This window comes from Salmo trutta, chromosome 36 (genome assembly GCF_901001165.1).
Source record: "Salmo trutta chromosome 36, fSalTru1.1, whole genome shotgun sequence".
Classification (NCBI taxonomy): Eukaryota; Metazoa; Chordata; class Actinopteri; order Salmoniformes; family Salmonidae; genus Salmo; species Salmo trutta.
The window spans coordinates 32099241-32119510 of NC_042992.1; the positions used below are offsets into that span (position 1 = coordinate 32099241).

Below are 20270 nucleotides of genomic sequence, written 5' to 3' on the forward strand. Positions count from 1 at the left end.
GCACTGACCGCCACTGATGTGGAGATATTTAACAATAACATGACAATGTTCTATTTCACACCGAGGGTTGGTGATTATCGAGGGGGAGTGTTGAAAATATGTTTTTAATTGAGAGAGGAGCTGTTGTTATTCGCAATAGATGTAAAAAAAAAAACAAAAAAAAAACATTTATTTAAGACTTGACTTTCTGTGTAATGAAAATAAAATATGTCTCCTTGCCCATGTAACAGACATATTTGGGAAACTGAACAAACTGAACGCAAGCATGCAGGGGAAATACCAAACAATTATACAGATGAGTGACCGAATCAGCAAAATCTGATCAGCAAAATGTTTGACTGTGATCCTGGCTTAGTTGACATGCCGGTATTTGAAATCGAACAGCTGATCGAGCTGTCATGTGACCGAATGCTGCAGACAATGCATTCACGGGTCACTGTGGGGGAGTTTTGGTTCATGACTCAAAGGGAATACTGTGCCGTCTCCCTCTGAGCATTAAAACTCATGGTACGCTGATTCAGTGCTCTCATCTGCATTAAACAAATATCGATCCAGGTTGGATGTGACAGGAGAGATGAGGTGCACACTGCATCATTCGTGGGGATGACATGTTTACTTTTGCCTTGTTTCCTTATTGATTTATCTGCTTAATATAAACCCAAAAAATGTGTATTAGCATATTTAAAATAATTTCATAAAGAATTGACATTATCATATATTAAGATCATAAGAAAACAATTATTAGTCATAAACACCATTATTTCCAACACATTTCAGAACCAGTATCCAAACCAGAATAATCATGATAATGACTTCAACATTACATAATTGCAGTGAGATTCATCATCATTATATAAAACCTATTAGTCATAATTCTCATACTTCTTAAACCATAATTAACTCAAAAACATGTACAAAATATATCCACCATAATTTTATGATTAGATGATTTCAATGCATATCCAAACAATATCCTCAGTGGCAACATTCCTTTGCCACTGAACCAAAAGACAAAGAAACCCAGGGGTGTATTCATTAAGCCGATTCTGTTGCAAAACGTTTTGCAACAGACCGTTTCCTACAAACTGAAAACATTTTGCAACAAAAACAAGAGTTTATTGGACACATTTAGATAGGTCCCTCCCCGTTTTGTTCCCTTTGCTCTGTTTGGTTCTTAAAATGGTAAACGGTTTCCACTACAAGACATAATAAATAGAACCAGGTATTTAACAAGGGAACCGGTTTTAGGTGCTCTCAGGAAGTGCACGCCCCAGGAGTGTACAGTTAAAGGGACAGAGCCTTTGCTACACAATGATACTCGAACTGGGGTCTAGCGACTGTCAAGCCAACACCTTAACTGTTACGCCGAGAGGTCCCAATCTCGTGACGAGGTTGCTAGGTGTTGGGTTAAAGCTGAGATCCGCGAAAGTTGAAACAGTGCCACTGGTTGCTCCAGGCGCATGTTATTGTTTTGTTTATTTATTTATTTAAATCGTGGTACATACACTCTGCTGTTCTATCAAGTGTGCAACGATGTCCGAGAAAAAAATAAGCAGTGTTATTCATTGAAGTAACATCTGTAATATCACCCACGGACGTGGCAGTTTCACCGCAAAAGTATTCCAACTACAATATATCGCTACAATATCATGGATGAGCAGCATTAGGACAGAATGGACCATTGGGTCAAGATAAATACTCAAATTCAAGGATACCATTTTCTGGAAAGTTCAATGTTTTAATGTATAAACAGTCTGAAAATTCTCTCTTCACCCTGACTGAGACATTCCAAAACAAACAACCTAATTGTTAATTGGCTAATGTTTCAACGGGGTAGGTCTATTCATTTGAAACCTACAGCATGAATGATCCAGTGTGGCGTTGTCCACATCCTGCCTTTTTATTCCCCTCTTCTGATAGATGTCTGTGTCCTGATTGTCTTCTCCATTCGGTTTTGATCCTGGTTTTGTTATTTGTGGACTTTATCCACATGCTTCAGCAGGTCAGCATTCTCAGCGAATCTTCTACCACACACAGAACAGCTGTGCTGTTTCTCACCTGTGTGAGTCAGGATATGCCGGTTCAGGTGTGTTTTTCGACTGAAGTTTTTTCCACAGTTACCACAGCTAAATGGTTTCTCTCCTGTGTGAGTCCGTAAATGTTGGTTTAGATTCCCCTTCTGATAGAAGCTTTTCCCGCAGTATCCACAGATGAATGGTTTCTCTCCTTTATGAGTCTGTATATGCACGTTCAGCAGCCCCTTGCTATAGAAGCTTTTTCCGCAGTCACCACAGCTAAATGGCCTGTCCCGTATATGAATCCTCATGTGCTGGGATAGATGGTCTTTGTTTTTAAAGGTCTTGCCACAAACAGGGCAGGGTTTCCCACCGTGACAGAGTGGGACATGGGCCTTCATTTTACATGTGGCGTTGTAGGGGCATTCAATGGGTCTCTCCCTGGCGAGAGTCACATGCCTCTGAAGGTCAGCTTTCAGAGCAAATACTTTGTAGTGAGATTTTTTAGACATGGTGCTGAGTTCAGAACAGTGTGCCCCCAATGGTGGTTTGGGATCCAATGGTGGTCTATTTACTTGGTCACTAATTACAGTTGAGCTGCGGCTTAAGGCCTCATGATCCCCTTCACTTTTCACACAGGGACCACTAAATATAAACTCTATGGTTTTACCCTCCAGTCCTTGAAACTGCTCTTCCTCCTGGCTGGTCCTCAGTTCCTCCTGTTCCTCTTTTATCTGTGATGGCCCTGGTTCCTCCTGTCCCCGAGTGGGGCACCACTCTTGCTCACAGTGTTGTTGCTCAAGGGGAACCTCTTCAGAGACTGGGAGAGAGAGCTGCTGGGAGTCTGGAGGGGGGGAAAAGACAGTCGCAGACAAGCATGATTACTATGGAACGCTGTTTGGTCTTTGCGTGTCAAAAAAAAACAACAAAAAAAACACTATTTCACGTGTCAAATAACATTATTTGACGTGTCAAATAAGCGTGTTGACCAATCAGGACGTGGATATGACTGCACGTCACATAATAATTTAACGCGTTTATACATTTTTTACGTAGTTATTACACATTGATAACAATATCACACGTATTTCATATGTCAGAACGATTCATCGATACGTGTGCTATGATGCTGGTAAAGTTGTCTCGCGCACCTACAGTGCTGGTCATAAAAAAAAGCTAGCTAGCTGATAGATGCAAACAATGTTCTTCCCCAAAAACATAGCGAAACGACATAATCTAGCTAACCATATAGCCAGGTGTCATCATCTAAAATAACCCTAATTTATAAGAGTTCTTATTTGATTAATGGTGGTCGGACCCATCTATGTGAAACTAGCCACAATAGGGATTAGCCACAATAGTGGACTTTCCGGTTAGCCTTCAAAATAAAAGTATGTTATTGACAGTGATGCAAATGAATACAAATAGTAGAATTATGCCATAATTGAATAGATCATGCTAAACGAGAATGTTGTTGTATAAAAATTAACAAAAGACAATCATTTGTTAATTTGACAAAAATCTGTTGAAAAAACTGTTGAAATCACACTGGATGTATTAGACTTTAGAATTGCATTGGGGGCATACTTATTTTACTGTAGAGCCTTACCTATGGATTGTGGTTCAATGACATGGGACTGTGTGAAATCACCTCCCCATTGTGTGTATTGACATTCATATTGCACAGCTTTACCTAAGGATTGGGAATCAATGAAATGGGGTATCAGTCTAGTCAATACCCAATATATTTTCAGTGACACACAGAGAACATTAGCATCGTAGCTCTTATTGCAGAGCTCTGAAACAACTGAATTGAGCCACATGTATTGTCAACCTGCTATGTGTATTGAACACTATTTCTGAGGAAAAACAGTTCTGCATGGATGTTTTGAAGTCTGATAACTCTGAGGAGGACGTTGGGAAAAAATATATTAGGTATTGACTAGACTGATACCATTTCATTGATTCCCAATCCTTAGGTAAAGCATATGCATGTCAGTGCAATATGAATGTCAATACACACAATGGGGAGGTGATTTCACACAGTCAGTCCCGCGATAAGAGCTACAAAACTAATACTTGCATAAACACACAAACCTGATCTATATAGTTTTATCTCCGGTGTAATCCTTAGCTGTCTCCGTAGACTATCAATCTCCTCTTTAGATCGGGATATCTCCTCCTGGTACTCAGCTACTACTTTCTCAATTGCCCCCAAAATCTCCACTGCCGCCGCCGTTAAACACTCAGAAAGAAACGAATTCAAAGACTGTAATTTATACATTTTTTTGTAGACTTGTAGTAGTGGTATTATTGTCAAAAGAACCTCTTAATCTCTGGTTTTATTCGCCTAACTAGAATTCGTCCACGAAGAAGGAATGTAATATATTTATATATATTTTTTTTTACTTGCTCTCCCCGTTCTACATCCGTGTTGTCTTCTTCTTATGTGTGGGTATGGCGAACCCAGAAACAAAAGTTGGCGCCCCGGGTGGATCGGGTTTTGCTACAGATAACTACATAGGGGGCAAAAAGTCATACTGTAACAGGGTGATGAATGCTTTAAGAGAGAACAGGCAACAACAAAAAAAGTTGTTACCTCCCTATTGATGAGATGATGCATTTTGTTTTTATGATATAATCTTGCGTATATATTGTTTTTTTCATCAATAGGGACAAAATGGAAATACATTTGTTACTGTGTCATCCTCAATGATTTTAAATGCATTGTATCCACGTGTGGTTGTATTGTGTTTTTAAATTGTCAAATAAATCAAACAAATATAGGATGATACTTTTTTTGCATGAACTTTAATAATGAATGGATGTTTATCAGAAGGAATTAAAATGAATGTAATCGAATTGGGACTGAACAACTGCAGTGCACATGCATATAAAAATAGTTTGCACTTTACAGGAGTCTATTGTATATCATGAATGAGCAGCATCAGGTGAAAATGGAAGATAAATACAAGGAGACCTCTTCTGGAATGTATATAATATTCTTTAATGTTATCGATAGCATCAGTCTGACCATTTTCTCATCGCCCTGAGAGACATTCCAAAACATTCGACCAGGAATTGTTCATTGGCTAATGTTGTGTGAGTCAGTATCGTCAGATGCCCCTTGTGATTGAAGCGTTTTCAGCAGTCACCACAGCTAAATGTTTTTTTCTCTTGTGTGAGTTCGTATATGTTGGGTTAGGTTCCCCTTCTGATTGAAACTTTATCTGCAGTCAACACAGCTTAATGATTTATCTCCCGGACCCAGTTCTTATTTGCAAAAAATGACTGGCCAAGTTGCCAAAACGCAGCAATAGGCTACAATAAAAAAGAGACACGGACAAAACAAAAGGTTTAAAAAAAGGTTCAAACATATGTGCTAATTTTATGAGAAAACAAGTAAATTTGGTGACATAAATATTGAGTTTTTCACTGCTGCTGCCTGCACATTGTCTCCAGCCACTCCTCTTTGGAGAAAGTCTCTGCTTGTGGGCAGTAAACAGTCCCTTTTAAAATATATATATTTTACCTTTATTTAACTAGGCAAGTCAGTTAAGAACAAATTCTTATTTTCAATGACGGCCTAGGAACAGTGGATTAACTGCCTTGTTCAGGGGCAGCACGGCAGATTTTTTTACCTTGTCAGCTCTGGGATTCAATCTTGCAACCTTTCAGTTACTAGTCCAATGCTCTAACCAATAGGCTACCTGCCACCCCTTTACATTGGCTGTGCCCAGTCTGCTTGGTTCTGAACTGCCCACATTTTTGGCATGTGTTGCTACCGACCTTCCTTTTGTAGGCACGGCCCTTTCTGTGGGTGGGTATGGTCACAGATGAAGCTGTTGTAGTAACAGTGGGTGCCGTCTGGAACGTCACACGGGGAACAAATTGCATGAAGCACTGTCCAGAGACAGATGGGACTTGAACAACCAGACCACCACTGGTGCTACAGACAGCTGGTGCTTTGGTGAATAGCTGCCTCTGTGCAGGTATCTTTGGCATGATTAGATGTGGTCCAACCAGTGCCCGGTATTTAGTTTTGGCCAGCACTGCTGTGTTCGGAGGTAGTTGATGTACATACTCTTCTTAGTTGTACTGAAGAGCTGTAGCACGGCAGGTTTCTGCAGGCTGACAGAGTTGGACATGAGCCTTCAGTTGACAGGTGAAATTGTAGCAGTTTTTGCAGATGGGGCATTCGCTGGGTCTCTCCCTTGCAAGAGCGACGTGTCTCTGTAGGCCAGCTTTCAGAGCAAATGCTCCGCCACAATCACAGCAGCAGTGAGATTTATTAGACGTGGTGCTACATTCTGAACAGTGTTCTCCCACTGGTGGGTCGGGATCCAATGGTGCACTGCTGTAAAGTCCTACTGAGTTGCTGCTTACGGCTGAGCTGTAGCTGGAGGCATTGTTTTGATTATCTGGAGGGTCACAGGGAACGTCGAAACACTTTAGCTGGGTCACAGTGCCAAAATATTTTCGATCCACTAGTTTTGAGTCACTCTCTTTGTTCTCCACAGTCTGAGTTTTGGGAAGAAACAAGGACTGAAGTGGGTCCTCTTGATCCCACTCACCTTTCACACAGCAAGAAATTAACTATTTCGTATTAGCCTCTTGTCCTTGAAGTTGCACTTCCTCAGGGCTGGTCTTGAGTTCCTCCTGTGCCTCTTTAATCTGTGTGGGCTCTGGGTCCTCCTGCCCCAGACTGGAACACCACTGCTCACAGTGCTGCTGCTCAGGGCCAACCTCCCCTTCAAAGACGGGGAGAGAGCTGCTGGGAGTCTGGTGGGAATAAGATAGAAGCTGAGTTATAGCTAGCTAAAGCCTTTAGACATGACTAAGTGGCTACTAGTACAAGGTTTTCGAGATAGCACTAGCTAGCTATTTAATGGTGAAAGTTAAACTTGAAAGTTGTTGATAGGTGAATCGATGTTAGTCAGCCATAAACAATGTATTAATTGAGTAGATAATATCTACATAGCTACAAACCTATTGTACATCGTTTTATCTCCGGTGTGATCCATACTAGTGTAGCGGGTTTCTTATGCACCACAGGAGAACCCAGAATTGAAGAGCGACACCACGGCTGTCTTTAAGGCTTTTATGTTGATCTGCTGCAATAGTATTATGAAAAGACAGGACAGGAACACATCAGTCTCCAATGCAACGCCTGACAAGTTGTTCTTTCTCTCGCAGTGTTTTCTCAGACTCTCACAATCACACTCATACATAAAGCCATAATGTATAGTATAAAATAATAACCAGTCCTTAATACAAAGAATGTATAATCTTAATTCTTAGACAATAGAACCATACCTGCAATAGTATTATGAAAAGACAGGACAGGAACACATCAGTCTCCAATGCAACGCCTGACAAGTTGTTCTACACAGGAGCATGAAGAAAGGTAAAACACATATCCTGTCTCACATCCCCAATACATTGCTAGGTACTTTCAGTGTTGATAGTAGCAAAATACAACAACTCATGTACAAAACCACTGCAACACAAACAAGTTACAACGTAAAATCGCCTTAGAGGGCAAAAACTACATCCCCCATAATGCACCACCATCACTAGTCGGCAGCTCAACTAGCCTTCTACATCACAGAAAGTCATGCTAGCTAGCAACACTTTTAGCACTCTGTAACTATATTAATAACAACAATAAAACTCTGAAAGTTACGTGTTTCGATAGTCTCACATCCCCTTATAACAATATCTACAGCATTAACCTTGGGACGTTTTATTTATTTCACGTTACGGACTTCTACAAAGGAGTAATCTGCAACCCGTACCTTTCTCTCTCAGTGTTTTCTCAGACTGAGGAGAGCGGGAGCTAAGGGTAGTACCAGGGTGTTAGTAGGTGACGTAAGCACCCAGATAAAATAAAATACATTTAATGAAACAAAACCTGAAGATGTTAACATCATTCAGCTACTGTAGCTGCTTACCTAACATCAACAGGCATCACCAGTAGCGCAACAATTAAAATTAGAAACCAAAAGTAAAGTTCCTGGCGATCTGACTCCCCCCTTCTGTCTGAACTTGGAATATTCCTGTTCGCGGGCTTTGGCCACTGACCCTCAACCTGATTGTTCTGTTCTGCGTTGTGTACTATTCTAATAATTTGAAGTTTGCTGGAATAACCATTTTAAATCTACTACACTAGCAGTCTTCGTAGCCAATCATTCTCCTGTTTAGATCGGGGGATCTGGTACTCAACTCCCACTTTCTCAACTGCCCCAAACATCCGTTAAACGCTCAGAAAGAAACGCATTCAAATACAGTAATTGTTTTGTGGTTATTCAAAAAAAGCAAGATTGGTCAGATGTCAGTGATATAGGGAAACTGGTTGACAATTCCTGTGCGCCCACTATCTGGGTCCTTGGATCCATCTGTGAAAAGCGGTAAAAATGCATAAAAACTTCTACCAATGTAATTGTCAACCAGTTTCCCTATATCACTGACTTCTGACCAATCTTTCCTTTTCCCTACCAAGGTTAGATCAACAACAGGATCTGGGAGGAACCATAGAGGACATCCCTATCTACAGTCATGGCCAAAAGTTTAGAGAATGACACAAATATTCATTTTCACAAAGTCTGCTGCCTCAGATTGTATGATGGCAATTTGCATATACTCCAGAATGTTATGAAGAGTGATCAGATGAATTGCAATTAATTGCAAAGTCCCTCTTTGCCATGCAAATGAACTGAATCTGCGTCAAAAACCTCCAGCCAAAAGGCAAATGTGCAAAGCGTGAAAAAACACTCACCAAAGCTAATGTACCAAATAAACATTCAACGTGCACAAGCACGGAACATGGAAACATAGCCTGGCGCGTCACAATAACCACATAACAATAAACAATTTCACACAAAGACATGGAGGGGAACAGAGGAATAAATACATGCAGGGAACAAGACAAAACAAATGGAACAATGAAAAAATGGAGCGGCGATGGCTAGAAAGCCGGTGACGTCGACCGCCAAACGCCGCCCAAACAAGGAGAAGTCGTGACAGTACCCCCCCCCCCCCCCCTTGACGCGCAGCTCCAGCGGCGTGCCGACACCGGCCTCGGGGACGACCCGGAGGGCGAGGCGCAGGGCTATCCGACCGCCGATGGTGGAACTCCCGCAGCAGTTCAGGGTCCAATACAACCGTCACCGGAACCCAGCACCTCTCCTCTGGACCGTACCCCTCCCACCCAACGAGGTACTGAAGGCCCCTCGCCCGATGCCTCGAATCCAGGATGGAACGAACGGAGTACGCCGGGGCCCCCTCGATGTCCAGAGGGGGCGGAGGAAACTTCCGTACCTCAGATTCCTGGAGCGGACCAACCACCACCGGCCTGAAGAGAGACACATGGAACGAGGGGTTAATACGGTAATCGGGGGGAAGCTGTAACCTGTAACACACCTCATTCACTCTCCTCAGGACTTTGAATGGCCCCTCAAACCGCGGACCCAGCTTCCGGCAGGGCAGGCGGAGGGGCAGGATGTACGAGTCAAAGGCTCATATGAAATCTTTCATATGTAATTTATTGGGTTATCAAATGCTTTACTACTGTTTTCTAAGTATTTTCTAAGTTTGTGTAGCGACAAATCCCCTTAAATGTATGAGGTAAAATAACCACAAAGAAGCCCATTCTGTTGAAGTATAAAAAAGGCTAGCAACAATATACACCCAAGATTATGTAAACCATTAAATAAACCATACCCCATTATATCTATGTTTTTTGTTTATTTCAGTACTTACTTCAGTAGTTAAAGTAATAGTGATTGTAACAATCCACAGTAATGGAATTTCCCTTAAATTCTTTGTTCCATTCTATATTATTTGTCTATACTATGCTAGCCTGGTGGTCCAGTCTATTTGTGATTTAGCCAACTCACATCTGTGTTCGCTCATCATCATGCCCCTTTGATATTTCATTTGGACAACTAATGTCTACAGTATATATTGTAAACATATCCCTTTAGTGATAGAAGGTGAACCAAACAGTTACAAGACAACACTAACGGTTACGCTTTTGCAAATACTCATGTAGCATACATCACAGGATATATAATAGGATAATTATAATAGAATGTTAAATATAATAGTATGATATTGTAAGGTTCTGTATTTATTTTCTTAGTCAACCTTGTGTTCTGTTTTGTTGTGTTCTTGAACAGTAGCCCTGTCTTTCATTTTTGTTCACTGATTTTACCTGTGTTACCTGGTCTCATCAGCTTATTTAGTTCAGTTCATTCTGTTTGTGCCTTTGTGAGGTATTGTTCGTTTTGACTCTACTAAGCCTGTTCCTAGCTCGTTTGTGAGAACCAGTTATAGCCTTCAGTCCTAGTTTTGATTCACCTGCCTGTTTGCCTACCTGTGTATGACCATTGCCTGCCTGTGACCACGATTCCTGCCTTCTGTGAAGGCGAAATAAACACCTGCCGCGCTCTGCGTGTGAATCTACACCTATTTCTCCCTGAGTATTCATTACAGATATATTAGGATCATGTAGTTAAATATCCAGAATACAAATAATCAAATATGTGGGGGAAAGCGTATCTAGGTTTACATTATTGATAGCTGATACAATAATCTATTTAAAAGCAGCATAAAACACACATTAGCTCCATCCTTTCCCAGCAGAGGGTTCTGGGTCGCTTGTTCTTCACTGGAGTTGGATGCCCATCTCGCTCCCTTAAGATTAAAAGATGGGGATACTCATTAGGATATGTACGACACTGACTCTACACTACGGGGGACGCATCCGGTCTTCAATGAGGTCCGTAGGGCAGCACCGAAAATTGGTTATATTTTCTCGTTGGCAAAATTGGCAAAACAGTCCTCTATCCATCGTTTTTGGAATTTACGATGCTCCCTGACTGTCTAGCTTTCATTTCTGTGATTATGCAGTCAATAAATGAATGTAGGTCCATTATCATTTATACACAGTTCCGATTTGGTTTTAGTCATTTTTAAGTATATTGAGTTAGTTTCACTGCCCCCCAAAAAATATTTACACCTTTTGTTTTTACACAAACCACCTGCAGGACGGATTTGACCAGCGGTTCATTGTTAGACACCCCTGCTGTAGTCCACACGGTATAAAACTATCAGTATACATACAATATTTTTATACTATGAATAGGTCACAAAGAGCCCCTGCATTTGTGCTAGAGATTAAATAGAGGCCTTAATATATACTGCTCAAAAAAATAAAGGGAACGCTAAAATAACACATCCTAGATCTGAATGAATGAAATAATCTTATTAAATACTTTTCTTTACATAGTTGAATGTGCTGACAACAAAATCACACAAAAATAATCAATGGAAATCCAATTTATCAACCCATGGAGGTCTGGATTTGGAGTTACACTCAAAATTAAAGTGGAAAACCACACTACAGGCTGATCCAACTTTGATGTAATGTCCTTAAAACAAGTCAAAATGAGGCTCAGTAGTGTGTGTGGCCTCCACGTGCCTGTATGACCTCCCTACAATGCCTGGGCATGCTCCTGATGAGGTGGCGGATGGTCCCCCGAGGGATCTCCTCCCAGACCTGGACTAAAGCATCCGCCAACTCCTGGACAGTCTGTGGAGCAATGTGGCGTTGGTGGATGGAGCGAGACATGATGTCCCAGATGTGCTCAATTGGATTCAGGTCTGGGGAACGGGCGGGCCAGTCCATAGCATCAATGCCTTCCTCTTGCAGGAACTGCTGACACACTCCAGCCACATGAGGTCTAGCATTGTCTTGCATTAGGAAGAACCCAGGGCCAACCGCATCAGCATATGGTCTCACAAGGGGTCTGAGGAGCTCATCTCGGTACCTAATGGCAGTCAGGCTACCTCTGGCGAGCACATGGAGGGCTGTGCGGCCTCCCAAAGAAATGCCACCCCACACCATGACTGACCCACCACCAAACCGGTCATGCTGGAGGATGTTGCAGGCAGCAGAACGTTCTCCACGGCGTCTCCAGACTCTGTCACGTCTGTCACATGTGCTCAGTGTGAACCTGCTTTCATCTGTGAAGAGCACAGGGCACCAGTGGCGAATTTGCCAATCTTGGGGTTCTCTGGCAAATGCCAAACGTCCTGCACGGTGTTGGGCTGTAAGCACAACCCCCACCTGTGGACGTCGGGACCTCATACCACCCTCATGGAGTCTGTTTCTGACCATTTTAGCAGACACATGCACATTTGTGGCCTGCTGGAGGTCATTTTGCAAGGCTCTGGCAGTGCTCCTCCTGCTCCTCCTTGCACAAAGGCGGAGGTAGCGGTCCTGCTGCTGGGTTGTTGCCCTCCTACGGCCTCCTCCACGTCTCCTGATGTACTGACCTGTCTCCTGGTAGCGCCTCCATGCTCTGGACACTACGCTGACAGACACAGCAAACCTTCTTGCCACAGATCACATTGATGTGCCATCCTGGATGAGCTGCACTACCTGAGCCACTTGTGTGGGTTGTAGACTCCGTCTCATGCTACCACTAGAGTGAAAGCACCGCCAGCATTCAAAAGTGACCAAAACATCAGCCAGGAAGCATAGGAACTGAGAAGTGGTCTGTGGTCCCCACCTGCAGAACCACTCCTTTATTGGGGGTGTCTTGCTAATTGCCTATAATTTCCACCTGTTGTCTATTCCATTTGCACAACAGCATGTGAAATTTATTGTCAATCAGTGTTGCTTCCTAAGTGGACAGTTTGATTTCACAGAAATGTGATTGACTTGGAGTTACATTGTGTTGTTTAAGTGTTCCCTTTATTTTTTTGAGCAGTGTATATACTTGTATTGTAATTCCAATTCATATTTACTTTTGAATGAAAAAAATCGAATTTTAGTTACTCATTTAGATGACCCAAACCTGAAAGGGTGTAATTGATATCATCACGGCTTCTGATTGGTTATCCCTCCCGACTGGAACCTTCACTAGAATGTTCCCTAGAACCTTCACTAGAACCCTGACCTGAAAAAATAACAGTCAAACCCCATCACCTACAGAGTATACCTGTTACATCTAGTCTAAACCAAATCTTATAAAAAATGGATGTAAAAGAAGAGGGGTTGTCATTGGTCTTCTTTGAACAAGAGTGATTGTGGCCTTCAGAGATATCTTTTGTTCTTTAAATGTTTATATTATCACAAATAATAAAGCAAAATATGACATTACTGTCATGTCTACGGTGTTGGAATCCAGCCTACTGCTCTTTGACACAACCTCTATCATTCTCCACTGTCATCGTCTCTCTATTCTGTTTATTAAAGTCAGAAATTACCTTTAAAAGATATATTTAAAAAAAGATATATATATATATATATAAAAAGATAAGTCAACTGACGTTGAACTTAAACAAAGTTTGGGCTTTTTTTCAAAGTCATTGTATTCTGCCACAGTAATGCTCCTCTTTGTGGCTCTTGTGTGGGAACATGACAACATTTATCAGTAAGTTGATTTCACCTCGAAGGATGATGATCTTATCCTTGTCGATCTTCATACTAAAGCTGAAAGTATGTGAAGTATCATAGGTTCATTGTGTCAAACAGCATGCTTGTTATTCTAGTGTTTTACTTTCTTGACAAAGCTGTTCTTGATCATAACTACAGTAACTGATCTGTCTCTCCTGTTTATGAGTAATGTACCACATGATTTACGATAAGTGATAAAAGCAACCTTTGCAATGAAAACAAGCATGAGTTTGTCGTGGACATTTTTACACAGGGACACTCGGAGTCAATCTTAAATGAATCATCATTTATTGTAAGTGTGCTGGAGAGGTTTCAACCAACTCCAATGCACCTATCACGTTTTAGGGAAGACCCAGATGCAGACAGCGTCAAAGTAAGAACATTTTATTACTAGAACAGGGGGCAGGCAAAACGACAGGTCAAGGGCAGGCAGAGGTCAGTAATCCAGAGAGTCCAAAAGGTACAGAACGGCAGGCAGTCTCAGGGTCAGGGTCAGGGCAGGCAGAGGTCAATAATCCAGTGTGGTGGGGCAAGGTACAGGATGGCAGGCAGGGTCAGGGCAGGCAGAATGGTCAAAACCGGGAAAACTGGGAAACCAGGAACTATAGAAAAGACATGCGCAAGAGGTAAACCACTGGTAGGCTTGACGTACAAAACAACCTGGCAACAGAAAACAGAGAACACAGGTATAAATACATAGGGGATAATGAGGGGAGATGGGAGACACCTGGTGTGGGGTGGAGACAAGCACAAAGACAGGTGAAACAGATAAGGGTGTGACAGCACCATAGAACACATGTCAATCACAAGCTCTTCCTGGGCAGTTCCAGCAGTTGTCTTATATATGGCTATACACAGACAAGTTATATTTGCATGATTTAGCATAATTAATTCATCATTACCGGTTTGTTTCATTCATGTTACCGACCAATACTGGTTCATAACATGTGACAGACCAACACCTCACGAGGCTTCTTCTCTCTAAGCTGAGACCTTGAAACTGAAATATCTTTTGTTCTTTCTCAAAACAAGGTCTGGGTGTACTGCCAAATTGCAGATACTGATAAGTGAGGATTCGTTAAATCAGTCACTTGCATGAACACAGAAATGGGTTATTAGAACAGCACCTGACTAGAACACAGAAATTAGTTATCAGAAAAGAACAAACATAAAAATTCCCATTTCAAGTTATTTGTAATCGTTCCTCATATAATATTTTCGTAAACCCTGCTGTCTTTTTTGTATAATTTTTTGGTAAACCCAAGTCTTTTTCATCTAAACGTTACCTAATAGTATCACTATACTATACATGCTCAGCTATAATCAACTACATTGACCCTGTTATGCTCAATGTGCAAAAGTGCAATTACAAAGTCTTTGAGAGCGGTTACATTAGCTATATATCCTGTAGTTTATCTGTTGACACTTTGAATGTCATGGCGTCACTTTCGAACTTGTCTCTGAATATGGTGGACACAGCCACCTTGTGTTCAATGTAGGTGTTCATGTTACCCTTCATTTGCATCTTCACCATGCAGAGGGAGAAAGAGGGAGAAAATAAAAGAGAGAGAGAGAGATTCAGTAAGCAACAGGGAAAACACATTGAAGACTGGTTTGGAAGAGGTTAACTAACAGACCAAGATCAACATACAGACAGAAAACCTGACAGACAGACAGACTTCTTTAGTGTCTCCTCCTCTGGTTGGGATCCAGAACAGTCTGTAGAGGACCACGTGTTGGGCTGAGTGTTCCCAGGTGACCCTGAAGCTCTCTGTGGAGACTTCACTGCTCCTCAGGTTCAGATGCTCTGTGACCGTCTCTGGGTTAGACACAAAGGGTGAGTCATTTAAAGAGAATACACATGACATACATTTTCCATCTAAATTGCATCCTAAAAACATTCATAATGCGTTGCACACAGGTAGTTCATAGAGAGTGTAACCAATTGAAATAGCTGCATAGGTTGGATGTAAGGTGGCAATAAGTGTTACGAATTCCCTGCCAGTGACTCTTTTTAGCACCTCAGAACCCTACCTGTCGTCTGCGGGAACATGAGTCAATCAAAATGACATATTTTTACACTAAATCCTATTATTAAATTCCCAGGATAAAGAAAAGCAGCTCAGGACCGCAACACAGAAGAGCAATACAGTACAGTACAGTAGAGTAGAGGAATATTTTGGACTAGCAACTATCTGGCCATCAGTCTTCCTCCTTCAGTACCACTGTACCATACAGCTCTCCAACACTAACAACTGGGGAGAATAGAGGGGAGAAGAGAGGCAGTCTTACTGGTGATAAATCTGCCAGTCAGGGGCTTGGCAACCCCCGTCATACAAAGCCAAGATGGTCACAGTGTACTCTGTCAGTGACATCAGGTTGCTAAGCAACACTGGGGTTTCGTTGCATTCGCATTTGCCCTATGGTCAAAGAAGAAGTAAGTGTAAAGGTGAGTATTAATTAATCTCATCTCAAAGATGAGTAGATGGAATTATTGTCCTTTGACAGTCTTTACATCCTGGTCAATATTGAAAACATTCATTCATTTTAAGAATAACAACAAACAACAATAACGGTACTGGGATGTCTGTGCTTCCTGGATTAGGCTTTTTTTACTGTAGTAATTTTCCCTTTTCATTTCAGAAGGGGGTAACATTGAGCACGGTTACATGCACACATTAATGCAATTATTGTGGATAGACAGGTTAATATAATAGTTTGTTTAAAACATTTACATGCTTTGCAAGAAGAACAATTTCCCTAATAATCCTGTTTACATGCACACTTCTGAAATCAGGCTACTGGTGGGATTTAGATAAATGCAGAAAATCGTCAATCAAAATAAACGTTTTACCACAGTGACCATGTTATTTTTGCGAAGACTATTTGATTTGTGAAAACTATATACTGAACAAAAGTATTAATGTAAATGCAACAATTTCAAAGATTTTATTGAGTTACAGTTCATAGAAGGTAATCAGTCAATTGAAATAAAATCTTTAGGCACTAATCTATGGATTTCACATCACTGGGCAGGGGCGCAGCCATAGGTGGGTCTAGGAGGGCATAGCCCCACCCACTTGGGAGCTAGGCCCACCCAGCCAGGACCAGCCAATCAGAAATTACCCCCTCCCCCCCACACACAAGTGATCTGCAGTTGTGAGGACAGTTGGTTGTATTGCCAAATTCTCTAAAACGACATTGGTAAAGAAATTAACATTCAATTCTCTGTTTGACATTCCTGCAGTCAGCATGCCAATTGCACGCTCCCTGAAAACTTGAGAGATCTGTGGCATTATAGATTGGCCTTTTATTGTTCCCAGCAGAAGGTGCACTTGTGTCATGATCATGCTGTTTAGTCAGCTTCTTGATATGCCACCCATGTCAGGTGGACAGATTACCTTGGCAAAAGAGAAATGCTCACTAACAGGGATGTAAACTAATTTGTGCACAACATTTGAGAGAAATCAACTTTTTGTGTGCATGTATAACATGGACGCAGGGAGTCAGGAAGCAAGTGCAGTTAATGAATTTAATTAGAAGAACATGGAACGATACAAAACAAGGGACACGTCTAAAATGGAAAACATAACAAATACTGCCTGAGGCATGAATACAATGGAGTGTAAATAAAGAAGGATTAATCAGGGAAGTGATGAAGTCCAGGTGTCTGATGAGGCGCAGGAATGCGTAATGATGGTTGCCAGTACCGGTGAATAGTAGACCGGCGGGGCAGAGAGCTGGAGACGGGGAGCGGGGGTAGATGTGACAGCATTTCTGGGATCTTTTATTTCATCTGATGAAATATGGGACCAACACTTTACATGTTGCGTTTATATTTTTGTTCAGTATATTTAAGACGCATACTTTTTCCGAACACACTTCACTCGCGCATAACAGAGGGTGGCTTGTGCTACCCAGTTCTGCACATGCGCAGATCAAATACACAGCTGGAAAAACAAATTAAGCCGTTTACATGTTCTAATAATTCAAAATATTGTTCAGAAAACCAGGTGTTTTAATTGTCGTGTGCTTACTTCGATTATGACCTTATGCCAATTAAGATGAGCAGAGTAATGTGTTTACATGACTAATGTCATAATCGGCAAACTGCCATTATGGAACAATTAGTGTGCATGTAAACGTACTCATTGTGTTGATGTAAGAACTAAGATTCACATGTTATCAAGTTTACCATGTGATTTGTTGAGGTAAAGAAAATGTCTTTGGAAAGCGCAAAGCATTATTAGACACTTTTTTAAACATGAACACTAAGGGCTCAATTCAATGCATAGCGCAGAATATCAGCGTTGTCGAGCGGTTCATTAAAGGGGCAATCTGCAGTTGCTACATACATTTTTGGTCTTATAAATTAATGATATACAGTGCATTCGAAAAGCATTCAGACCCCTTGACTTTTCCCAAAAAATGTACGTTACAGCCTTATTCTAAAATTCATTAAATCGTTTTTTTCCTTCATCAATCTACACACAAAACCCCAAAATGACAAAGCAAAAACAGGCCATAGAAATGTTTGCAAATATATTACAAATAAAAACATTTACATAAGTATTCAGACTCTTTACTCAGTACTTTGTTAAAGCACCTTTTGCAGCGATTACAGCCTCGTGTCTTCTTGGATATGATGCTACAAGCTTGGCACACCTGTATTTGTGGAGTTTCTCCCATTCTTCTCTGCAGATCCTCTCAAGCTCTGTCAGGGTGGATGGGGACTGTCGCTGCATAGCTTTTTTCAGGTCTCTCCAGAGATGTTCAATCGGGTTCAAGTCTGGGCTCTAGCTGGGCCACTCAAGGACATTCAGAGACTTGTCCCGAAGCCACTCCTGTGTTGTCTTGGCTGTGTGCTTAGGGTTGTTGTCCTGTTGGAAGGTGAACCTTCGCCCCAGTCTGAGGTCTGAGAGCTCTGGAGCGGGTTTTCATCAAGTATCTCTCTGTACTTTGCTCCGTTCATCTTTCCCTTGATCCTGACTAGTCTCCTCGATCCTGACTAGAATATTAAATACTGATGAATGGGGTGAATTATATTATTATGTCACATTTTTTATAGATGGCTAACCGAAATAGAATCTATATTCATGACCTCATTGCGGTGAGAGCGAAGAAACATCAGATTTTACTGCCATTGATACTAATACTAGAATACTTTACCCCATTTTCCCACAATTGGCTTCAGCAATGTTCCATGGAGAACATAGCATTTATAATTGGATGTGTCTGCCTCTTGGATCTCCACACTCTTCCTGATTTGGTAGGCGTCATCATCATTGGGTATGACTACTGAAGACTGCACTCCATCTTTATCAGTCAAATGGACCCCATTCTTCTTAATATGAATTATCACATCTTTGGGATAGAAACCTGTTGCCATGCAGGTCAGGTGGACATTTCCTGCAGTTTTGGCCTTATTAGCAAAAACATAGATCTTTGGAGGGGCTAGAGAGGGAATAAACCAGGAACATGAGTGTTTTATTTCTGATCTCACAGGTAGAAATATGCCTTTCTGTAATCCACATTTTCACTATTTGAAGTTCAGATGACCATTCAGTTGTTAGCTTGTTTGTTTAAATACTCAGTCCTTATTAGCCTCTTTCATAAGTACTCAGTCAGCTCTACAGAATTCTTTGTCCCCATATACCATGAATTTGGAAACCCAGTCCACACACTCCTTCTCCAGGTAGCCCTTGGTGTACTGGTTGAGGATCTGCACCCTGTCCCACTTCCACTTAGTCGGCAGAGCTTGATCAACTGGTGCCACCCACTGCATAGTGGCATCGTCAAAGGCCAGGAAGTCGTCACCATCATAGCTGTTGTTGGTCAGTGCCCTTCATGAATGTCAATGTACCATCACTCTGTTGGTCAATCTTACATCCATGTTCTTCTGTGGAAGCATGGCTATCTGAGAAGAAAAACAAGTTGAAGAAGAGAGGGAATATATTACCTATGGTATGATATTGTTCTTAGAGTCAAGTAAATTGTCATTTGTATTGTACTTAGAAGATTTACTAAAATATCTACAGTAGGCTATGTAGAGTGATAAAAATGCATTTACTGTTTTAAAATGACAATTCCACCCCAAATCTACATTTTGGTATTTGTTTCATTAGTCCATTGTTGACATAGTCTCAAAATGTTTTGCTTGTCAGCACTCAAGATTTCAACATGCATCATATGGGGATGATTTCTGTATTTTGAAAGTTACATATCTTGAAAACTTGATTGCTGACAAGCAAAACATTTTCAAACTATGTCAATGGAACAAATACCAAGTTTTCCTTTAATAATCCTTACATTTTTGTTCACCACCTAGCCTGCAATGGTTATTGAAAGAGACCAAACTAAAACTGATCCTGGCTCAACGAAATTCGACTCTATAGGCTAGTCGCACCATAGCATCTCCAAACAATCAAACTGTCCTTTTATGTTTCCAGGTGAGATGGTTTTCACAGGTCTACAGTCAGGTACAGTCAATGGCACTTGGCAGCAACAGGTACAAAATAAACATTGTAGCCCAATTACCTTTACAGTTTTAAGAACTACATTGTAGTTACTAAGTCTTTGTGATTGTCTCCAACCCCCCCAGGTGTCGCCCATCTTCCCCATTATCCCCTGTGTATTTATACCTGTGTTCTTTGTTTGTCTGTTGCCAGTTCGTTTTGTTTCGTCAAGCCTACCAGCGGTTTTCCCTCTGCTCCTGTCTCTCGTTTGTTCCTGGTTTCCTGGTGTTGACCACTCTGTTGACCCTGAACCTGCCTGCTGTCCTGTACCTT

At 41.4% G+C, this 20270-nt stretch overlaps 2 protein-coding genes and 1 long non-coding RNA gene across 4 annotated transcripts; all 3 read right to left on the bottom strand.

Moving 5' to 3' along the window:
• Window positions 1-594: 594 nt before the first annotated feature.
• LOC115175888 (zinc finger protein 239) lies at window positions 595-4415 on the bottom strand. 2 transcript variants are annotated; one of them, XM_029735504.1, is made up of 2 exons: window positions 4113-4415; window positions 595-2859 (listed from the first exon to the last, which is right to left on the bottom strand). In XM_029735504.1, exons 1-2 carry the CDS (start codon window positions 4297-4299, stop codon window positions 1970-1972), a joined length of 1077 nt encoding a protein of 358 aa, XP_029591364.1. In that variant the 5' UTR covers window positions 4300-4415; the 3' UTR covers window positions 595-1969. The 2 variants fall into 2 exon arrangements, with proteins under 2 accessions (XP_029591364.1, XP_029591365.1); XM_029735505.1 differs by lacking the exon at window positions 4113-4415 and adding an exon at window positions 3167-3270.
• Window positions 4416-5809: 1394 nt separating this feature from the next.
• Window positions 5810-7129, bottom strand: LOC115175889 (uncharacterized). Its single transcript, XR_003872118.1, has 2 exons — window positions 7005-7129; window positions 5810-6797 (listed from the first exon to the last, which is right to left on the bottom strand). It is a non-coding gene; the product is annotated as an uncharacterized LOC115175889 (long non-coding RNA).
• Window positions 7130-18496: 11367 nt separating this feature from the next.
• LOC115176126 (class I histocompatibility antigen, F10 alpha chain-like) lies at window positions 18497-19896 on the bottom strand. Its single transcript, XM_029735960.1, has 3 exons — window positions 19889-19896; window positions 19117-19325; window positions 18497-18936 (listed from the first exon to the last, which is right to left on the bottom strand). The coding sequence occupies exons 1-3, from the start codon at window positions 19894-19896 to the stop codon at window positions 18638-18640; spliced, it is 516 nt and encodes a 171-aa protein (XP_029591820.1). The 3' UTR covers window positions 18497-18637.
• Between the last annotated feature and the right edge of the window lie 374 nt (window positions 19897-20270).

Bases quoted from the DNA above. Each gene is read 5' to 3' on its own strand.
- LOC115175888 (XM_029735504.1), bottom strand. From the start codon at position 4,299: ATGTATAAATTACAGTCTTTGAATTCGTTTCTTTCTGAGTGTTTAACG. The intron at 2,860-4,112 runs GTTTGTGTGTTT...CCCCCCCTCCAG, and splicing joins GATAAAACTATATAGATCAG to ACTCCCAGCAGCTCTCTCTC.
- LOC115176126 (XM_029735960.1), bottom strand. The intron at 18,937-19,116 runs GTAGAGCTGACT...TTCCCTCTCTAG, and splicing joins ATATGGGGACAAAGAATTCT to CCCCTCCAAAGATCTATGTT.